This window comes from Nycticebus coucang, chromosome 5 (assembly GCF_027406575.1).
Source record: "Nycticebus coucang isolate mNycCou1 chromosome 5, mNycCou1.pri, whole genome shotgun sequence".
NCBI classification, from domain to species: Eukaryota; Metazoa; Chordata; class Mammalia; order Primates; family Lorisidae; genus Nycticebus; species Nycticebus coucang.
The window spans coordinates 30828897-30848975 of NC_069784.1; the positions used below are offsets into that span (position 1 = coordinate 30828897).

General features: G+C 38.2%; 1 protein-coding gene across 4 annotated transcripts in view; it reads left to right on the plus strand.

The window, feature by feature from the left end:
- The window catches only part of SLC35A3 (solute carrier family 35 member A3), a 54574-nt gene that overhangs the window by 6136 nt on the left and 28359 nt on the right, over window positions 1-20079 (plus strand). For 3 of the 4 annotated variants that reach the window (XM_053592099.1, XM_053592101.1, XM_053592098.1), the window contains exon 2: window positions 14394-14598. In XM_053592099.1, coding sequence (XP_053448074.1) covers window positions 14412-14598 — 187 coding nt within the window. In that variant the 5' untranslated portion in view covers window positions 14394-14411. Of the gene's footprint in view, window positions 1-6854; window positions 6956-14393; window positions 14599-20079 lie in introns of those variants that run through there. The other variant, XM_053592100.1, reaches the window with a different exon arrangement.

Genomic DNA, 20079 nt, shown 5'->3' on the forward strand with positions numbered 1-20079 from the left:
AATCTTCCATTAATCATCTAAGTACAACCCACTGCTAGCATTAAAAAAATTTTAAATTCTTGACAGTTTGTCAGATCATAAACCTATAAAAACCTGCTCATTCTATATGTTCTATTAAGTTTCCATGAAATTATTTTCACATTTTCCTAAAATTTTTATCATTTATGAATGCTACCATAAAACATTTTATGGCGCTCAGTTATTAGGTTTGTGCTCAGGCTGAATTAAATAGCTAAATATTATTCTTGATTAACCTTGTATGCTTTAATACCTAAACATTTGAAAAATTGTTGGGAAATGCTGAAACCTACTTATTAATGTTCATGATTGAGGACCAACTCTGTCTTATAGAATGATTATGTTGTGTTTGAATTTCTACATATAAATAGATTTCGGATCACATGTTTTGACTCGTGCAGTATATCTGAGACTGGGCAATAATAAAGGAGTCAATTTGAATAGTCTAGTATGGACAAAAAACTTGAACTTGGGAATTTTTTCTGGCTTATAAGCTTTATATTTGTTTATATGTTATTACTATTTGAAGTTATAAAAACAGATTGTGAAAATAGTGACAATCTGTACATTGTTTTGCTTTTTTTCTTTTTTTGAGACAGGGTCTCACTCTGTTGCTTAGGCATGATTATAACTCACTGCCTTCTCAAACTCCTAGTTCAAGTGATGCTCTTGTATTGGCCTCCTGAGTAGCTAGGACTACAAGGAAGTGCCACCATGCCTAACTAATTTTTCTATTTTTTGTAGGGATGAGGACTTGCTCTTGCTCAGGCCTGTATCAAACTCCTGGCCTCAAATGATCCTCTTGCCTCAGCCTTTCTAAGTGGGAAGATTACAGGTGTTAGCCACCTTTTTATTTATTTATTTATTATTTTTTTTTTTTTGTAGAGACAGAATCTCACTTTATGGCCCTCGGTAGAGTGCCGTGGCCTCACACAGCTCACAGCAACCTCCAACTCCTGGGCTTAAGTGATTCTCTTGCCTCAGCCTCCCGAGTAGCTGGGACTACAGGTGCCCGCGACAAGGCCCGGCTATTTTTTGGTTGCAGTTTGGCCGGGGCCGGGTTTGAACCCGCCACCCTCGGCATATGGGGCTGGCGCCTTACCGACTGAGCCACAGGTGCCGCCCGTGTTAGCCACCTTTTATGGCTTTTTTAATAGCAAAGAAATTGAAGCTTTCTAAAGTAAGCAGTAGAAGTATTACTTTGTGACATTGGTCAAGCCCTTATCTTCCTTATGGAAATATTATTAAACATTTAGCTTTGTGAACAAAGTGGATGGGCTTTGGCTTTAACATTAGAGAGGATTATGAGAGTAATTTCTCACTTATGTGGTATCTTTCTTTTGTTACTGAGTTAGGCATTTACCTAGGAAATATTTTGAGTGCATACTATGTGCAATGATTGTTCTAGGCACTCGTCAGTATAACCCAATTTTCCTAATTGATTTTTTTTTAAGTATGGAAATATAATTTTAACCAGTCTCCCTTTGAAAGGTATTTAATGCTTTCTGCTCAAATAGACATAGGGAACAATTAATTTTTTTTTAATAAAAGCTTATATGAGTTACCTGTGGCTTCTGTAACAAATCACCACAAATTCGGTGGCTTAAAATAACACCAGTTTATTCTTTCATGGTTCTGGAGGCCAGAAATCCAAAATCAGTTATCACTGGGCTGAAATCTAATCATCAGCAGAGCCTCACTCGTTCTGATGGCTCCAGGAGAGTGTCCATTCCTTTCTTCCAGCTACTGATGACTTTGTCACTCTAATATTCAAGGCCAGCATCTTCAGATCTATGCTCTATATTCATATTGCCTTTTTCTCTTATGTATCTGTATTTTCCTCTTAAAAATCTTTTTTCCAGCTTTATTGACATATGATTGATAAAAATTATATGTATGTAGAATGTGATAATTTGAGCTACATATACATTGTGAAATGATTACCTTAATCAAATTAAATAACAAATCCATCTCTACAAATAGTTACTATTTTGTGTGTGTTTCTAGAGGTGTGAGGATGTTTAGCAAATCTCAAGTAAACAATGCAATTATTAACAATTATTAACTATAGTTACTGTCTTAGTTTGATTTTTATTGCTATCCAAGGCTGGGTAATTTATAAAGAAAAGGACCTGTACAAGCATCAGCATCTGCTTCTGGTGAAGGCTTCAGGCTGCATCCACTCATGGCAGAATGTGGAGGGGAGCTGTTTTGTGCAGAGATGGCATGGCAATAGAAGGGGGAGGTGCCAGACTCTTTTTAACAACCAGCTCTTGTGGAAACTGATAGAGCTTGTGGAAGTTCACTCATTACTGTAAGGGCAGCACCAAGTCATTCATGAGGGATCTGCCCCCATGACCCAAACACCTCCCATTAGGCTTCATCTCCAACATTGGGGATGAGATTTTAAGGTGAGATTTGGAGAGATCAGATTTCCAAACCTTAGCAGTTACCATGTTGTGCTACATTCCATGTTGTCTCTTATAAGCACACTTGTGATGGCACTTACAGTCCACCAAGAAAAGCTAGGGTCATCTTCCCATATCAAGATCCTTAATTTTATCTGCAAATTCCCCTTTTTAATAAGGTAATGTTTACATCTATGCTATTACTGTTCAGCATAGTTCAATTCTCAAGTAGATTTTGTTGTACTAGGATACAGAGATTGTAAAAATATGTAGAATATAGGATACTGGGATCCTATAAAATTATTATTATTATTATCATTATTTTATTGAGACAGAGTCTCACTTTGTTGCTCTCGGTAGAGTGCTATGGCATCATAGCTCACAGCAACCTCAAACTCTTGAGCTCAAGTGATTCTCTTACCTCAGCCTCCCGAGTAGCTGGGACTATAGGTGCCTGCCACAATGCCTGGCTATATTTAGTGACAGGGTCTTGCTCTTGCTCAGGCTGGTCTGGAACTTGTGAGCCTCCCAGAGTGCTAGGATTACAGGCGTGAGACACCGCACCCAGCCTATAAAATTATTTAATATAAACTCAATTTGCTTTTTACTTCAGCCTACTGTGGAATCAGACTTTTTTATTTATTGTTGGGAATTCATTGAAGGTACAAAGAACAGGGTTCCACTGCTTGGATTTGTTAGGTAAAGTCCCTTTTTTTTTTTTTTTTTTTTGAGACAGAGTCTCACTCTGTCACCCTGGGTTGAGTGCTATGGCATCATCATAGCTCACAGCAACTTTAAGCTCTTGGGCTCAAGCGATCCTGCCACAACACCCAGTCAGTTTTTCTATTTTTAGTAGAGATGGGGTCTTGCTCTTGCTCATGCTGGTCTCGAACTCCTGAGCTCAAGCAATCCACCTATCTCAGCCTCGCAGAGTGCTAAGATTACAAGTGTGAGCCACCATGCCAGCCTGAATTCAGACTATAGATTTGGTTTTGTTTTAGGGCTGTCATTGAAGCTTTCTGGTTCCTTGCCTGGACCTTGGGCTGTGAATTTTGGGCCTCAATTTCATTATTTTCTTTGTCCAAGTTTTCTATCTAACTAGAAACCTCGAACACCCTTATATCTATTTCCGATAAAATGTCTGTGTGAACAACTATTTGATTGCCCAAATCCTTATATCGATGATAGATGTCTACAAATCCTTATCTCAATTGTAGATATCTACAGGTGAGAATTTACTTAACTTTTACCGCTGCATAATAAACTACCAGGGTTTCCTTTGCCACTGCTAATAGAGTCATTAATGGTTTTAAGTCTAGTCAGATTAGAAAACTGACTACAGATTCCTGTCATTATAATTCTGTTACCCTGGAACCACATTTGGTACCCAGAACTATATCAGGGTTCAATCAGGGTTCAATTCTTATTCAATAATGAATAAGGATTCATCATTGTTATGGAATAAGAGATTTATAATAGGAATAAGACCTTTCACAATTGTGGGGGAAGTAAAGGTCAAAGAGGAGAGTATTGGAAGATTACTGAAAAGTCACTAAACAGCCCTCCTAAAACACTGCTATATGTAAAGTCAGAGCTTTCGAAAGAGAATCTAGGAAGCCAGCCATGTCCTGCTGCTGCTTGAAAAGGACCATGAAACCAAGCTGATGGGAAAGTACATGGAAAGCTGTCACCCTGCATAGCGTCTGTGTTCATGGTCAAGAGTCTTGTGGAAGGTCTATGCCCACTGTTGCTCACTAGAGTCAGCAGTTGTGAAGAGAGAATAAACTGGAACCTGCCAGCACTTTTGTTTCTGTCTCATCACATTTAACCCTGACAGTCTTCAGAGAGTAATGGCTCTTGCTTCACTTCTGCCTTCTAAATCTTGTGCAGATTTTGTTTAGTCAGTTCTAACCCAGCACCGTGCAGAGAAGGGTTTCTGGGAACTATTGTTTGTGCTTAGCCAAGTTGCCTGAGTATAAAGCAGGGTACCATAATTTCCCTTTAATATATTCTTATTGCATCCTGTTTTCCTGTTATAATAGTTGACATGCTTATTACTATTTCTTGAATTATTGGAGTATCTTCTGTAGAGAATAAGCTCTATGAGAAAACAAATTGTCTTATTCATCGTTATGTACCCATTCCTCACCACTGTGCCCTGACTATAGTGTGTCTTAAATGTTTGATGGCTGATTGCCACCTGTAGAGTTGTGTGATATTTGTATTTTTTACTGCTGTTCCCAATCATCTTTGTTTTGAACCTTTACTAATGGTTAGTGCCTGTGATCACTACCCAGCTTTTACCCTAGTCTCATTCTTTGTAGAATACATTTTACTCCTGCCTTTAGCTGTAAGTGGTAGGAAATGACCATACCAGAAAGTGGTAGGGCAGAATAGGGTGGGGCTGGGGAATGGGAGAAAGGGAAGGAATTCATTTTTACGTGGCACAACACCTTGAAAGGGGGTCTTAAAGATATCCCACTAGGGCAGTCCAAATCACTTTCTGTAAAGAGTACGATAATACTGAACAATTTTTATCTAAAAAATAGAAAGCAAATAGGTTTTATATTTGTGAAGAAATATTTGGATACTATTTGTTTTACTTGGAAGTAGGAATGGAAATTGAGTAATCTGAAAGAACAAGTTAAAAATTGACAGTACTGTAACTTATATACAGGTGAAATTGTCTTATATAAACAGACACCTGACACTTTGAGGAAGATTGGAAAGGAGAAACAATGAAAAGTTTAACTTGAATGTAACAGGAACATGTAGGTGGTAAAGTATTAGTTGTTAAGTGTTATTGTGCAAGATTTTGCTTTTCTTAAGCACTTAAGGAAGGAACTAATTTAGTCAAGTTATTGTTGGTATCATAGAAACAGAACTATTGTATAAATTACTTTCTAGTCATTTTTTTCTTATGTGAAAAATAAGATTTTTGTATTTTCCATATGATTATTGTGGATTTCAAGTACAGCATATTCTTTTTCTTGAGTGCTCTACTTCTGAGGTAGTTAGAAAAGAAGATATACATGTATAAATACCAGTGTCAAGAGTAATCCGTTGTGATGAATATAATTTGTCATTATTTAGTGTATAGTTACAGGTTATACTTTTAAAATTTTGGCTTCACATAAGATAATGGGCTAAAAATTGCAACCGGGCTCAGCATTTCTGGATGTATTTTCTTTTTCTGTTCACTTACTTGGAAAATCTTATTTTTTTTTTTTTTTTACAGCAATAGTTATTTCTGACTGGTATATAATGTATATTTGTGTAAAACTTTATAACTTGTGTGTTTTCATACATGTTCTGTCATTAACCTCTAGGAAACTATTATACTAAGAAAGTGTATTTTAAAACATGTTTAGAAACTGTAAATATAGCTCATGCTAAAAATTAAAACTTGGAGATTTATAGCCGGGCGTTGTGGCGGGCTCCTGTAGTCCCAGCTGCTCAGGAGGCTGAGGCAGGAGAATCACTGAAGCCCAAGAGCTAGCGGTTGCTGTGAGTCCTGTGACATCATGGCACTCTACTGAAGGCGGTAAAGTGAGACTCTGTCTCTACAAAAAAAAAAACAACAACTTGGAGATTTAGCCTTTTGTTTTTACAATAGAAGGAAAAATGATTTACAGAAGATCTTTTGAAATATGCATTTTATTACAGTTTTAAAACATTGACTAAGCATTTTTTTTTTTAGTACTTTTAGTGTCTGGAGACATATCAGCAAAATACAAATACTGTCTCAGAATGATAGCCTTCATACGCAGACCCAAAGATTATGTGTATATACTGTACATTGGTAAATCACTGGGAATAAGGGTAGCAATACTGATTTTCAGCCTTTCATACAAGGACCTATTCTGTCTTTGAAAAATAATAATTATTGGATGGAGGGAGGGGGGTGGGGCCTTAGTGTGTGTCACACTTTATGGGGGCAAGACATGATTGCAAGAGGGACTTTACCTAACAATTGCAATCAGTGTAACTGGCTTATTGTACCCTCAATGAATCCCCAACAATAAAAAAAAAAAAAAGAGAAAAAAAAAAAAAGAAAAATAATAATTATTAGCATATGGTGTTTTGAATATTTCAGAACTTAGTATGTACCTATGATGTAATTAATGATGGCTTAAATGACTATTTTCTCAGTTATCCTGATTAATTTGGGGATAAGGGTGGTGGTAGTAGTCTGAATTAATGATACATACATATTATGTAATGTATATTTTTTAAAACATTTGAACTTAGAATTGGCTGATAAAGCCTTGTAAAGTGAGGATCTTTAGGAGCTACTTTAATAAAAATGAGGGTAATTAGCACATAAAATGTATTAAATTATAGTTTCTAATGTTTGAAAACCTTTTTTTCTCAAGACTATTTTTTTTGTTTTTTTTTGAGACAGAGTTTCACATTGTTGCCAAGGCTAGAGTGTCAGCCTAGCCCACAGGAACCTCAAACTCCTGGGCTTAAGAGATCTTCCTGCCTCAGCCTCCCCAGCAGCTGAGACTACAGGTGTCCACCACCAGGTCTGGCTAATTTTTCTATTTTTAGTGTTGATGGGGTATCACTTTTGCTCAGGCTGGTTTTGAACTCCTCAGCTCAAGGGATCCTCCCTCTCCAGCCTCCCAGAGTGCTAAGATTACAGACCACGCTGGCCTGTTTAGTTTTTTTTTTTTTTTTTCAGTGAATGTTAATGATGTTAGTGTTTTGAGTTTGTTTTTTTTTAATTTCATATTGTTATGAACAAAATGTTCATACGATTTTGTTACACAGTTTGCTTTTGTAAGGCTGAAGTCAGAATTATGGGTGTGTCCTTGTCCCATGAAGTGTGAAATACTCCTTTCAATATTTCTTTTATCTTCAAGTAAAGAAAAAAGTCATTGGGGGCAAAGGATCCTTATATATTCATCAGTGGGAAAAAGGTAAATAAAAGGTCCACCCATGTGATGGAACATCATGGGGTTGTTAGCTATGAACTAGGTCCGTAGGTCAACATAGATGTCAAAGCAGTGCTGACTAAAATAAGAAAGATGCCAAATAATATCTACAGTTTGATGCTTTGTATGTTTATTCAAATATTTAGAGCTTATAGGTAAATATAGATACATACATAAAAATTTAAAAAGTTTACCTGAAATATAAACTTTAAATTCATGATAATTGATTTCTCTGAGATAAGAGGAAAAGAACAGGACTTGGAGTTGGGGATTAAGGAGGACTTTGACTTTAGTTGTAATTTTATACTGTCAACCTCAATGATGAGATTCAGGCAATATGATTAAATATTGAGTTTATCTGGGCACAAAGTTTGAGGATAACCACCAGGAGGGCACAGACTTCAAAAAGATGGGATCAGTGCTCTGAAACAGAGAGGTTTGAGGGTTGTCTATACAGGCAAGGTCCAAGCAAAGTTATCAAAATTATGTCAATTTCCATGCATACTTATTACATAATTACAGCAGTCTTCTTGGTTATAAGCAGTGTTTCCTTGTCTGAGAAAGGTATATTTAACATTCACCAATAAGGATATAATAGTCGAGAATTTTTTTTATCTCAGTGTAGGGGGCCTTCTACCTCAGGGCCATCTGATCTGAACTAGGAACAAGGAAATAAGGAAGGAATAATCTATAACAAAAGGTCATTAATTAACAGGTCCAACTCCCTAACTTGGTCTCTAAAGTTAATCTTCTCAGGGGCTAATAACTTTTAAAGGCCCCAAATAGACAAACTATGCTTTTTCTTTCACAAATCTCATTAATATTTTAAGTTTTGTGAATTTTCACATTGAGAATACACTGCTTTTTTTTTGGGACAGAGTCTCACTTTCTTGCGTTGGTAGAGTGCTGTGGAGTCATAACTCACAGCAACCTCAAACTCTGGGGCTCAAGCGATTCTTTTGCCTCAGCCTCCCGAGACTGAGTTGCTGGGACAATAGGCACCTGCCACACCACCTGGCTATTTTTAGAGATGGAGTCTCACTCTGGCTCAGGCTGGTCTCAAACCTGTGAGCTCAGGCAGTTCACCCACCTCAGCCTCCCAGAGTACTAGGATTACAGACGTGAGCCACCTTGCCCAGCCAAGAATACACTACTTTTATTTTATTTATTTATTTATTTTTGGGGGGACAGAGCCTCAAGCTATCGTCATGGATAGAGTGCTGTGGCATCACAGCTCATAGCAACCTCCAGCTCCTGGGCTCAAGCGATTCTCCTGCCTCCGCCTCCCAACTAGCTGGGGCTACAGGCGCTCGCCACAATGCCTGGCTATTTTTGGTTGCAGCCATCATTGTTATTTGGCGGGTCCATGCTGGATTCGAACCGGCCAGCTCAGGTGTATGTGGCTGGCACCTTAGCTGTTTGAGCCACAGGCGCCAAGCCAGAATACACTACTTTTAAAAGTAAATAAAGTATAAAATGTTATTTTTAAAAAGAACAACAAACAAACACCATCAGAATGAAGTAGTGCTTTTACCTAGTAATCAAGAAGAATGCATTTTTGAGGTCTTAGCTACTAACTATGAAAGTGGGGACATCTAACCATCCTGATTTCTTCTGACCTTGTTATAAATCTAAAAGTCACCCTAAATGGGGTCAGGGACCTTAATAACCAGGCCCCTTAGAGAAATGTGGACAGTAATTTGTTGACTGGTTTTTGACAATCATAAAAACATGATGTTTTTGACAGTAAATTGGATGAGGTTACATATGTGGAAGAACCAAGCACAGCTTCTTCTTGATTATTCATATGTAAATTTATTATAGGAAATTTTTATGAAACAAAGAATAATCTGGAAATGAGGATTGGAAATACCTGAAAGGATAAAAGAAAAGTAGTAAGAGAAAAAAAAATGTAGCAAGGACTGAAATTAAATCTTAAACATGAAATTGTTTCAAGTTTGTTTTTAGTTATAATGGGAACATATTGTAGACTTTTAAATGAAGAAATAAGATTTTTATAAATTTTAAAAGTAGAAGATAATGTTGTTTTGGCTGACTTTTATGTTTATGGTTTGGCTATGCATTTATTATGTGTATTAAGTAAACTTAGAATTTAGGTTTATCTACATTGTGTTCTAATACCAAATTATGTATTTTTTAATTTTAGAAATATTAGTATCTTTATTATTTTCATTTTGAGTTTATTCTGCCATTAAATTTTAATTCTTTATGGGTAATCTGGTACAAATAAACAATGGTGACATTTTCCAGGAGAATTAGATACCTCTGCCAATTATACAAGGCTGGCAACTTACTCTGCTTCCATATAAAGAAAATTTCAGGATGTCCTAGAATTTTATAGTGGCATATAGTGGGAGCCAGGGAGCCTGATAACTTAACTGTGTAAGCTGGTGTGACCTTGAACAAATCATCTTAACTTGTCTATTTTCTTCATTTTAAAAATGAAGAGATTAGGGCGGCGCCTGTGGCTCAGTGAGTAGGGCGCCGGCCCCATATGCCGAGGGTGGCGGGTTCAAACCAGCCCCGGCCAAACTGCAACAACAAAAAAAAATAGCCTGGCGCCTGTAGTCCCAGCTGCTCGGGAGGCTGAGGCAAGAGAATCGCGTAAGCCCGAGAGTTAGAGGTTGCTGTGAGCCGTGTGACGCCACGGCACTCTACCCGAGGGCGGTACAGTGAGACTCTGTCTCTACAGAAAAAAAAAAAAAAAAATGAAGAGATTAGATGATTTCTATAGAATCTTCTACCTGTAAAATGCTGTGATTTATTTCACACAAGGACTCTTTTTCTATTACCTAATTACAAAAATGAGAATGATGATTGATAAAGAAATCTATGTATTCCTTTCTTTAAGCTTGATCCTTTATATGTAACAAAGAGATATATTACTCAGTTTTTGTCTCTGAAATTCAAATAAAATGGTCATTTTCCTCAATAATTATGTATGTGTGGGGCTGGGCGTTGGGGCTAATACCTATAATCCTTGTGTTCTGGGAGGCTGAGATATGAGGATCCCTTGAGGTCAGGATTTCAAGAACAACTGAGCAAGAGCAAGACCCCATCTCTACTAAAAATAGAAAAATTAACCAGGTGTCAGACTCTTTTCTGGTTCCAAACAAGGTGTAGAATTACTTTTTCCAGATCTGTGAAATATGCTGTTGGTACCTTGATGGGGATTGCATTGAATCTATAACTCACCGTGGGTAGTATGGACATTTTAACAATGTTGATTTCTCCTGACCCATGAGCGTGATTATGTTTTTCCATTTGTTTGTGTCCTCTGTGATTTCTTTGCTCAGTGTTTCATAGTTTCTTTGTAGAGCTCTTTCACCTCCTTGCTTAAGTATATTCCTACCCCGTTTCCCCGAAAATAAGACATCCTCCGAAAATAAGACCTGCTTACAGGAAAGCTAAGACGTCCCCTGAAAATAAGACCTAGCGCATCTTTGGGAGCACACCTTAAAATAAGACACTGTCTTATTTTCGGGGAAACAGGGTAGGTATTTTCTTGGTGGCTACTGTGAATGGTATTGAGTCTTTAATTTGACTCAGCTTGACTCTTATTGGTGTATACCAGTGTTTTTCGATCTTTGTTATCTCATGCATTTGAACCTATAGTTAAACTTCCAGGGCACACTTAAATTATGTTAACCCCCCCCCCAAAAAAAAGTATTGAAAAACAAGTACACTTACTGTGCTTTGAACTTCTTTCAAAAATAATTTAATCTTTAAAAATTTTCATGGCACATCTAAGATACTCTCATGGCACACCAGCGTGCTATGGCACACCACTTAAAAATCATTGGTGTATAAAAATGCTTCTGATTTGTGTACATTGATTTTGTCACCTGAGACGTTGTTGAATTTATGTATCAATTCCAGGAGTCTCTTGCTGGAGTCTTTGGATTTTTTAGGTATAAGATCATATCATCAGCAAAAAACGATAGTTTGACCTCCTCCTTCCCAATTTGGATACCCTTTATTTCTTGCTCTTGCCTGATTGCCGTGGCTAGGACTTCCAGCACTTTTTTGAATAGAAGTGGTGACATTGGACACTCTTGTGTGTGTGTTCTAAGTGGGAATGCTTTCAGCTTTTCCCGATTCATATCATACGGGTTTGTCATATATGGCTTTTATAATCTTGAGATATGTTCCTGATATGCCTACTTTGTTGAGAGGTTTTGTCATAAAAGGGTCCTGACTTATCTTTACTGGTGAAATATGTTTTGCCTGTCTTAAACTTGGGTTGCTGGTACTTTACTTATTGTTAGATTTCTGTTTATATTATAGACATAAGGCTGTTGTCAGACATATATATTGACAGTATTTGTCCCCGTAAAGTGGTTTACCTTTTCAAATTATTTTTACAGTTTTTGGAATAGTGGTTTTAAATTTTAAAATTCCTAGATTATATGTTTTTTAAAAAATCTATGGTTTGCATTTTTTGTATCCTAACTAAGAAATCTTTTTCTATCTTTACATGTTATGATTTTCTCCTGTGGTCTTCTTATTGAATATTTATAGTTTTAGCTGTTGTGATAGGTCTGTGATACATTTCTAGTTGATAGTTGATGTGAGGTAGTTAACGTTAGAGGCTCATTAAAAAAAAGGCAGATATCTCATTGTTCCCCAACTATATGTCAAAATGACTGTCATTTCCCTTTGGAACCTTTGTCAAAAATCATTTGACTAAGACTGGGTGTGTTGGCTCACCCCTATAATCGTAGTACTCTGGGAAGCCAAAGAGGAAGGATCCTTTGAACTCAGGAGTTTGAGATCATTCTGAGTAAGAGTGAGACCTCATCTCTACTAAAAATAGAAAAATTAGCCAGGCATGGTGGTGGGCACCTGTAGTTCCAGCTTCTTGGGGGGCTGGAAGATTGCTTGAACCCAAGAGTTTGAGGTTACTGTGAGCTAGACTGAAGTCATGTCACACTAAGCTTGGCAACAGATATTTTGTCTCAAAAAAAAATCATTTAATGAAATATATATGGAGTAATAGACTGAATATTTTTGCCCTACCCCCTTCCCAATTCAGATGTTGACATGCTAACTCCCAGTGTGATGATCTTAGGAAGTAGGGCCTTTGGGAGGTATTTAGGTCTTAAGAGTGGAGCCCTCCACTTGGTGAATGAGAGTAGAGTCCTCATGAATGGGATTAGTGCCTTTATAGAAAGGGACCCCAGAGAACTCTCTTTGTGAGACATAATTAGAAGAAATATTATGTGAGACATAATAAGAAGACAGACATCTGCAAACCGAGAAGAGGGGCCTCACCAGAACCCTATGCTGGCACTCTTAGGCTTCTAGTCTGTAGAACTGTAAGAATTACATTTTGGTTGTTTGTAAGTCATTTAGTCTATGGTACTTCGTCTAGCAGCTTGAGCTGAAACATAGACCTAATTCTGTACTGAATTCTGGTCCATTGTACTATACTTCTGTCATAATGTCAATACCAGTTTTGATTACTGCAGTTTTATAGTGAGTCTGAAAGTTCAACAGTTTAACTCTTTCAACTTTGTTTTCTTTTTCAGAATGATTTTGGTGGTCTAGGTCCTTTGTATTTCCATAGGAACTTTAAAATCACCTTGTCAGTTTCTACCAAAAAGCCAGCAAGGATTTTGCTTGGGTTTGAACTGAAACCCAGGGCAGATAAATCTGCGACAAAAGATGTAATCTCGGTGGCGCCTGTGGCTCAGTGAGTAGGGCGCCGGCCGCATATGCCCGAGGGTGGTGGGTTCAAACCCAGCCCCGGCCAAACTGCAACAAAAAAATAGCCAGGCGTTGTGGCAGCCTCCCGAGTAGTCCCAGCTACTCGGGAGGCTGAAGCAAGAGAATCACGTAAGCCCAAGAGTTAGAGGTTGCTGTGAGCTGTGTGACCTCATGGCACTCTACCCCAGGGCAGTACAGTGAGACTGTCTCTACAAAAAAAAAAAAATGATGTAATCTCATATGGGAAACAGCCAGCTGGCCACATTAAGCCCTTCCTTGAAGGGAGATAGTGTAAACCATCTCTGCGAATATAGATACTACAGTTATGGTGGTTGATAGTGTTCAGATTTTTTATATCTTTATTTTTTGTCTGAAAAAGGTAGGATATTACCTAAAAGGGTAGGTTAAAAAAATCTCTAATTATGACTAGATTTATCTGTTTTTCTTTTTAGTTATCTTTTGCTTTATGTAATTTTTTCTTTCTTTCTTTCCTTTTTTTTTCTTTTCTGAGATAGAATCTCACTCTGTTGCCCAGGCTAGAGTGTCATGACATCAGCCTAGCTCACAGCAACCTCAAACTCCTGGTTGGGTGTGATGAATGTATTCAGGTTGGACTGTATCTTGGACATTTTGAGTATTCTATCATAAGACTCTAGTTTCTTCCTAAATTGTCTACATTAATAGCCACTGGGGAGGGAGGAAAGTTAATGCCTGTTTGCTGACATTCACCTTGTATAGGATACGAATAGTTGAGAGGCTTCACCCCATAGTTCCTGTGGCTATAACTCCAGTGGGAGGGAGGAGGGAAGGAGGATCACCATCTCTACTCTCATTCTGGTACAAGATGGGGTGGTCAGCAAAGCTTTGTACAGATTACACAGTATCCAACTGAAAGGATTTCTTCCTGCAGGATTGCTGTCTTCTCAGTCCTTTGATTAGAAAGAGTAGATATTTCTTGGGGGCTTTTTGTTGTTGTTCTATTGCCTCTTGATAATTCCAGGTTGTGAGTTGCTGTAACATCCATGGTGGGATAAATAGTGGAAAAAAATCTTCAGACAATTCCTTACCTGATCATCCCTCAATACCTGAAGTCTCAAGCCAGTTTGCCTCATTTTCTTTACATTTCAGAGTCTTCTGGCAGTTGCTCTTTCCCTTTGGTACAAGGTTTTGGGTTGTAATTAGCAGGAAGAATTGTGTAAATGTGCTTATTCCATCTGTCTGGAAGTTTGGTATTTTTTAATATACTAATTTCTTTGTTGTAATTTTATTTATTTGCTCTGTTTATTTTGTTTTTCAGGCAAATGAAGATAAAACAATGTCTGCCAACCTAAAATACCTGTCCTTGGGAATTTTGGTCTTTCAGACTACCAGTTTGGTTCTAACGATGCGTTATTCTAGGACTTTAAAAGAGGAGGGACCTCGTTATCTATCTTCTACAGCAGTGGTAGTTGCTGAACTTTTGAAGATAATGGCCTGCGTTTTGTTAGTCTACAAAGATAGCAGTAGGTATCTAGGTTTGTTTTTAATCAGTGCTGTTTCTCAGTTTACATATAAATGTAAATGTATATTGGTAATTACACATTTGAATTCTTACGTTATCTAATGCCATAGTATTAAGAACATTTCAGTATTTTTTTTTTTTTTTTTTTTGTAGAGACAGAGTCTCACTGTACTGCCCTCAGTAGAGTGCCGTGGCCTCACACAGCTCACAGCAACCTCCAGCTCTTGGGCTTAAGCGATTCTCTTGCCTCAGCCTCCCGAGCAGCTGGGACTACAGGCGCCCGCCACAACGCCCGGCTATTTTTTGGTTGCAGTTTTGGCCGAGGCCGGGTTTGAACCCTCTACCCTCGGTATATGGGGCTGGCACCCTACTCACTGAGCCACAGGCGCCACCCAGAACATTTCAGTATTTAAAAAAATATTTATTAAGACAGCTTAAGTCTAGTAATAAAGACATTTTATCTTAATCTCTGTCATGATTCATATCTTTTGGTTAGTACTGTAAATATGAAACATAGTTTCTTGCATTTATAATAATTTGAGATATGGGTACATTTCATAATCATGTGACTGTTAGAACTTTAGAAGAAATAATAATTTTGCTAAAGTAAAGGTTTTTTTATTTTATTTGCTTCGTTGATTAGTCAGCAGTACTTTTATAGTTGCTTAAAAACAGTTTTTTTTTTGAGTTATAATTCACAAACCACATAATTCACATATTTAATGTATAAAATTTAATGGTGTTTTGGTGTATTCCATTTTTTAACTTTTTAAGTTGTGGTAAAATGTGTATGTGTATAAATATTAAAAAAACATAAAATCTGTCATTTTAGCCATTATTACTATACAATTCATTGGTGTTAATTACATTCACAATGTTGTACAACCATCACCACTATTTCCAAAACATTTTCATCACCTCAGACAAAATCTCTGTAACTTGTAAGTAATAACTCCCCATTCTCCCTTGCCCTCAGCACCCTGGAATCTTTAATTTACTCTGTGTCTCTATGAATTTGCTTATTCTAAATGCTTTAGATAAGTAGAATCATATAATGTTTTCCCTTTTAGCTCTGGCTTATTTCACTTAGCATAGTATTTTCAACCCATGTCGTAACATGGATCAGAATTTTATTCCTTTTTATAGCTGAGTAGTAGTCCACTGTGTAGATATACCTCATTTTGTTTAACCATTCATACGTTGTTGGACACTGGGTTGTTTCTACCTTTTGGCTGCTGGAATGAACAATGAGTAATGCTGCAATCGATGTACAAGTATCTGAGTCCCTGTTTTCATTTCTTTGGGGTATGTATAGATGTGGAATTGCTGGGTCAGGTGGTAAGTCTATGTTTATTCTAAGGAACCTTCCAACTGTTTTCAACAGCAACTGGATCATTTTACATTCCCACCAACAATATACAAGGGTTCTAATTTCTCCACATCCTCACTAACATTTGTTATTTTCCATTTTAAAAAAATTACAGCCATTCTAGTAGGTGTGAAGTGGTGTCTCATTATAGTTTTGACTTGTGTTTCTCTAATGAGTAATGAAAATAACTTTTAATGTGCTACTGGCCATTTGTATATTTTCTTTTGAACTGTATCTGACATTTCTTCTAATAGATTGGGTATGTGAAGGTCAGGATAAAAGAGGAATCCAGTTTGAGGAATAACTGCTGGGTTTTTAGATTAAATTACCAGGTGAATGGGTACTGCAATGAATGATATAGGAAAGATAGACTTGGGGAAATTAAGCCTTCTCTTTGGGCCTTATTAAGTTTGAGATGCCTGTAGGGCATTCCAACTGCGATATCAAATAGTAAAGTCTTATGAATATGAATTCATGTGAACTACAAGATTTGTCATTTTATATATTGCTTTTAAGTTAAGGATTTCAAGTCTTAATCTAGTATACACTAGAAGAGAAGAAGGCCAGGCTGAGCTCTGTCACATTCCTAATATTTAGAGGTCAGATTCAGGAGGAATCAGCAGAAGAAGACTGTGAAGGAATCACCAGCAAGAGAGAATGAAAATATACTAGGAAAACTGAAAAATAATAGTGTTTTTGTTTTGTTTTTAAGGTATAGATGAGCAGAAGTATCCACTGCAGTTAACATTGTGGAACCAAGATATCTTGGTACAGATATACGGTTGCATTATAGAGAGATGCAGCAAAACCAACTTTCAGTAAACCAAAGCACAAATAGATGCACCATACACAAAAATAAATTCCAAGTGACTTAAAATTTGACATTTAAAAAGTAAAACTTTATGTCCTTAACACTATGAATGGTTTCAAATAAGATATAAAAGGCACAAATAAGGCTTCTGGCAGCAGGGCCATGGCTGCTCTTCTCTGAGCTGTGCTGAGGTTGTGGGGACCAGCTGCATGGGGAAGGCCTCTCTGGGCTGTGGTGCTACAGTGGGCTAGAGAATCCCATGAGGTGGGTGGGGAACATGTTGACCACCTCTAAGCAGAAACTGCCAGGCACAGAGACTGAGAAATTCCAGGTGGTCTACCATTTTGATGCCATCAGAGTCTTTGTGTACATAGCTTAAAGATGGCACAGACTGCCCTGACAGGGGTGGCCTTGCCACTGGGTTTTGGCTACTACTCCCAGGGACTCATGACTCTCAACGCCCTGTGCCTTGTAAACAGGATAGCCAGCTTTGCCCTGGTTGTGCTGTGCTGGATGAGCTGTTTCTTTTGGAGACTGGATGGAATCTTGTTTGTGAATGAGTCTGGGACTATGCTTCTCATGGCTCACTGACCAGGGCTAGTGGCAGAGCACATACTGTCCTGTGGCAGATGGGATGCTCCTGACAGAACCAAGGATCAGCCTCAGGAGTGTTTATGCATATCTAGCAGTACAGTGGGAGGCAGACCTTCTAGCTCACCCTGCACTATGGGACACATCCTGGACAGGGCATTTCCCACAGATGTTTGGGCTTCTGGACAAGCTCAAGTGAACACCCGGAAACCAGGCCTCTGAGGAGGGCCATATGCAATGGCTCACACCTGTAATCCTAGCACTCTGGGAGGCCGAGGTGGGCAGATTGCTTGAGCTCAGGAGTTTGAGACCAACCTGAGCAAGAGTGGGACCCTGTCTCTATAAAAATAGCAGGTGCCTGTAGTCCCAGCTACTCAGGAGGCTGAGGCAAGAGAATCAATTGTGCCCAAGAGTTTGAGGTTGCTGTGAGCTATGATTCCACAGCACTCTCCCAAGGGTGACAGGGTAAGACTCGGTATCAAAACAACAACAAGAACAACAGGATCAGACACCTGGAGAGTTTGCCAAGGCCCTGGGAGCTTGTCTGTAGGGAAAAAGAAATTCATAAGGCAGAAGCTGGTGACGAGGTTTAAGAAAAAGGCTCTTAGTGCAAGTTGTTACTGCACTTGTAGATGACATTCATTCAGAAATGACCAGAAGGTTCTGTTAAGAGCAAGGTCTTGGAGGCAGCTGTGCCAAGGTCACCAGACAGTCCACTGCTGTGAAACTGGAAGACAGAGCTGTGGTTGGGGGAGTATAGGGTTTAGAGTCACAAGTATTAGCTTCCGTCAGTTTTCTTTTTTTTTTTTTTGTAGAGACAGAGTCTCACCTTATCGCCCTCAGTAGAGTGCCGTGGCATCACACAGCTCACAGCAACCTCCAAATCCTTGGGCTTAGGCAGTTCTCTTGCCTCAGCCTCCCGAGTAGCTGGGACTACAGGCGCCCGCCACAACGCCCGGCTATTTTTTGGTTGCAGTTTGGCCGGGGCTGGGTTTGAACCCGCCACCCTCGGCATATGGGGCCAGCGCCCTACCCGCTGAGCCATAGGCACCGCCCAGCTTCCCTCAGTTTTCAACTCCCTGTACTTGGGCAGGTTATTGAGTCTCTTTGAACTTTGATTTTCACATCTATGAAGTGGCTAGTCCTGTTTGTCTCGTGAGATGGATGTGACAATAAACAATAAATGTCAAGTGTGTTGCAAACTCAATAGCCTAGAATAAATATTAGACATTTGGTCAGAGTTTATGGTGTGGTGAAAAGATCCTAGGCAGTGAGTGATGATGTCCAGAGCTCTGTGCTGTGCCCCCTCCAGTATCCAGGAGAAGGGACTGGGTGAAGCCTGGATCTATAGGATAGTAACTGTACCTTGACTTGGGCTGGATGTCATCCAAGTGAGCACAACATCCCACCTGAGATTTTATTTACCACTCAGAGGTCTAGGGGCTTTTTCATTGGAAGGCTTTGCAATGTAATGAAGCCAGATCAGGAGGCTGAGGCAGGGGCAGCGCTTGAGTCCAGGAGTTCCAGCCTGGGTGACAGAGCAAGACACTGTGTCCTAAAATAATAAATGGATGCAGGCAAGAGGCAGATAGACTGTAACAACAACAGAGGCATAAATAAGCCATAAAAGAAAAAATTGATAATTTGGGGTACATTAAAATGAGAAATATCTGTAAATCAAGCCAAGTGAGAAGACAAGACACAGATTGAGAGAAGATGTTTCTATCACACGGAACCACCAAAATCAACATCCAGAATTACAGAGACTTCCTACAACTCAGTAAAAAAAAAAAGAAAAGAAAAAAGACAACAGCTCAATAGAAACGGGGACAAAGGATATAAGTAGGCAATTCATGGAAAAGGAAACCTGAATGACCAATAAATTATAAGATGCTCAACCTCACTGGCAATCAGAGAAAACCAATTACCACAGGGACACAATTCCACTGCCCTCAGATTGGCAAAAATAAAGTCTTAACAATACTAGGAATTAGCAGGAATGTGTAGCAGACTTTCCCTAATGAAGTGTGAGAAAAATATGTCACAGCATCAATTATTTAAAATTTTAATTAAAAAATTTAAAAATGTGCTAATATTTGAGATTTCTTTCTGGTAAAGCTAAGAAAAAATCTTTAGTAACTTGTTTTAATTAACAATTTTTTGACTTATTTTGGAGTGAGGGAATGATGGGTATCAGGTAGCAATCTTTAAAGTATTTTTCATTTCAAAAGACTTGCTAATCAAAGTTTTCCTGTTTTATATTGGGAAAGAAAATAATCTACAAAGTGTTATTGTTGGTAAAGTGTTTCCTTAGAATTTTTTCTTTCTTGAGAGGTTTTTATGTCTCTTAAAATTCTTTAGACAGTTTTTTGTGACTGATAATATCGGTTGGCTAGCTCAAAGTCCATTTCTAGTCCCTTTCTCCATTTCCTGTCTCTAATATGGAAGAAATAAAGGAAAAGACAAGGAATTGCAGCTAGGGATAGCTATGCAACACAGTCCTGTTCAATAAGTACCAAAAAATAAGCCTGCTAATTTCTTCTTCCTTCTTGCTGCCTGAAACAGGAAACAGAGAGGTGCAGCAGACATTTGATGACTTTGTGATAATAGTATGGAAAATAGCTGAAAGGACGAAAGTAAAAAGTCAATATACTATATACAGAATTATAGGAGAGTATCTTAGAATAGTGTCTGTTACTATATGCCAGGTA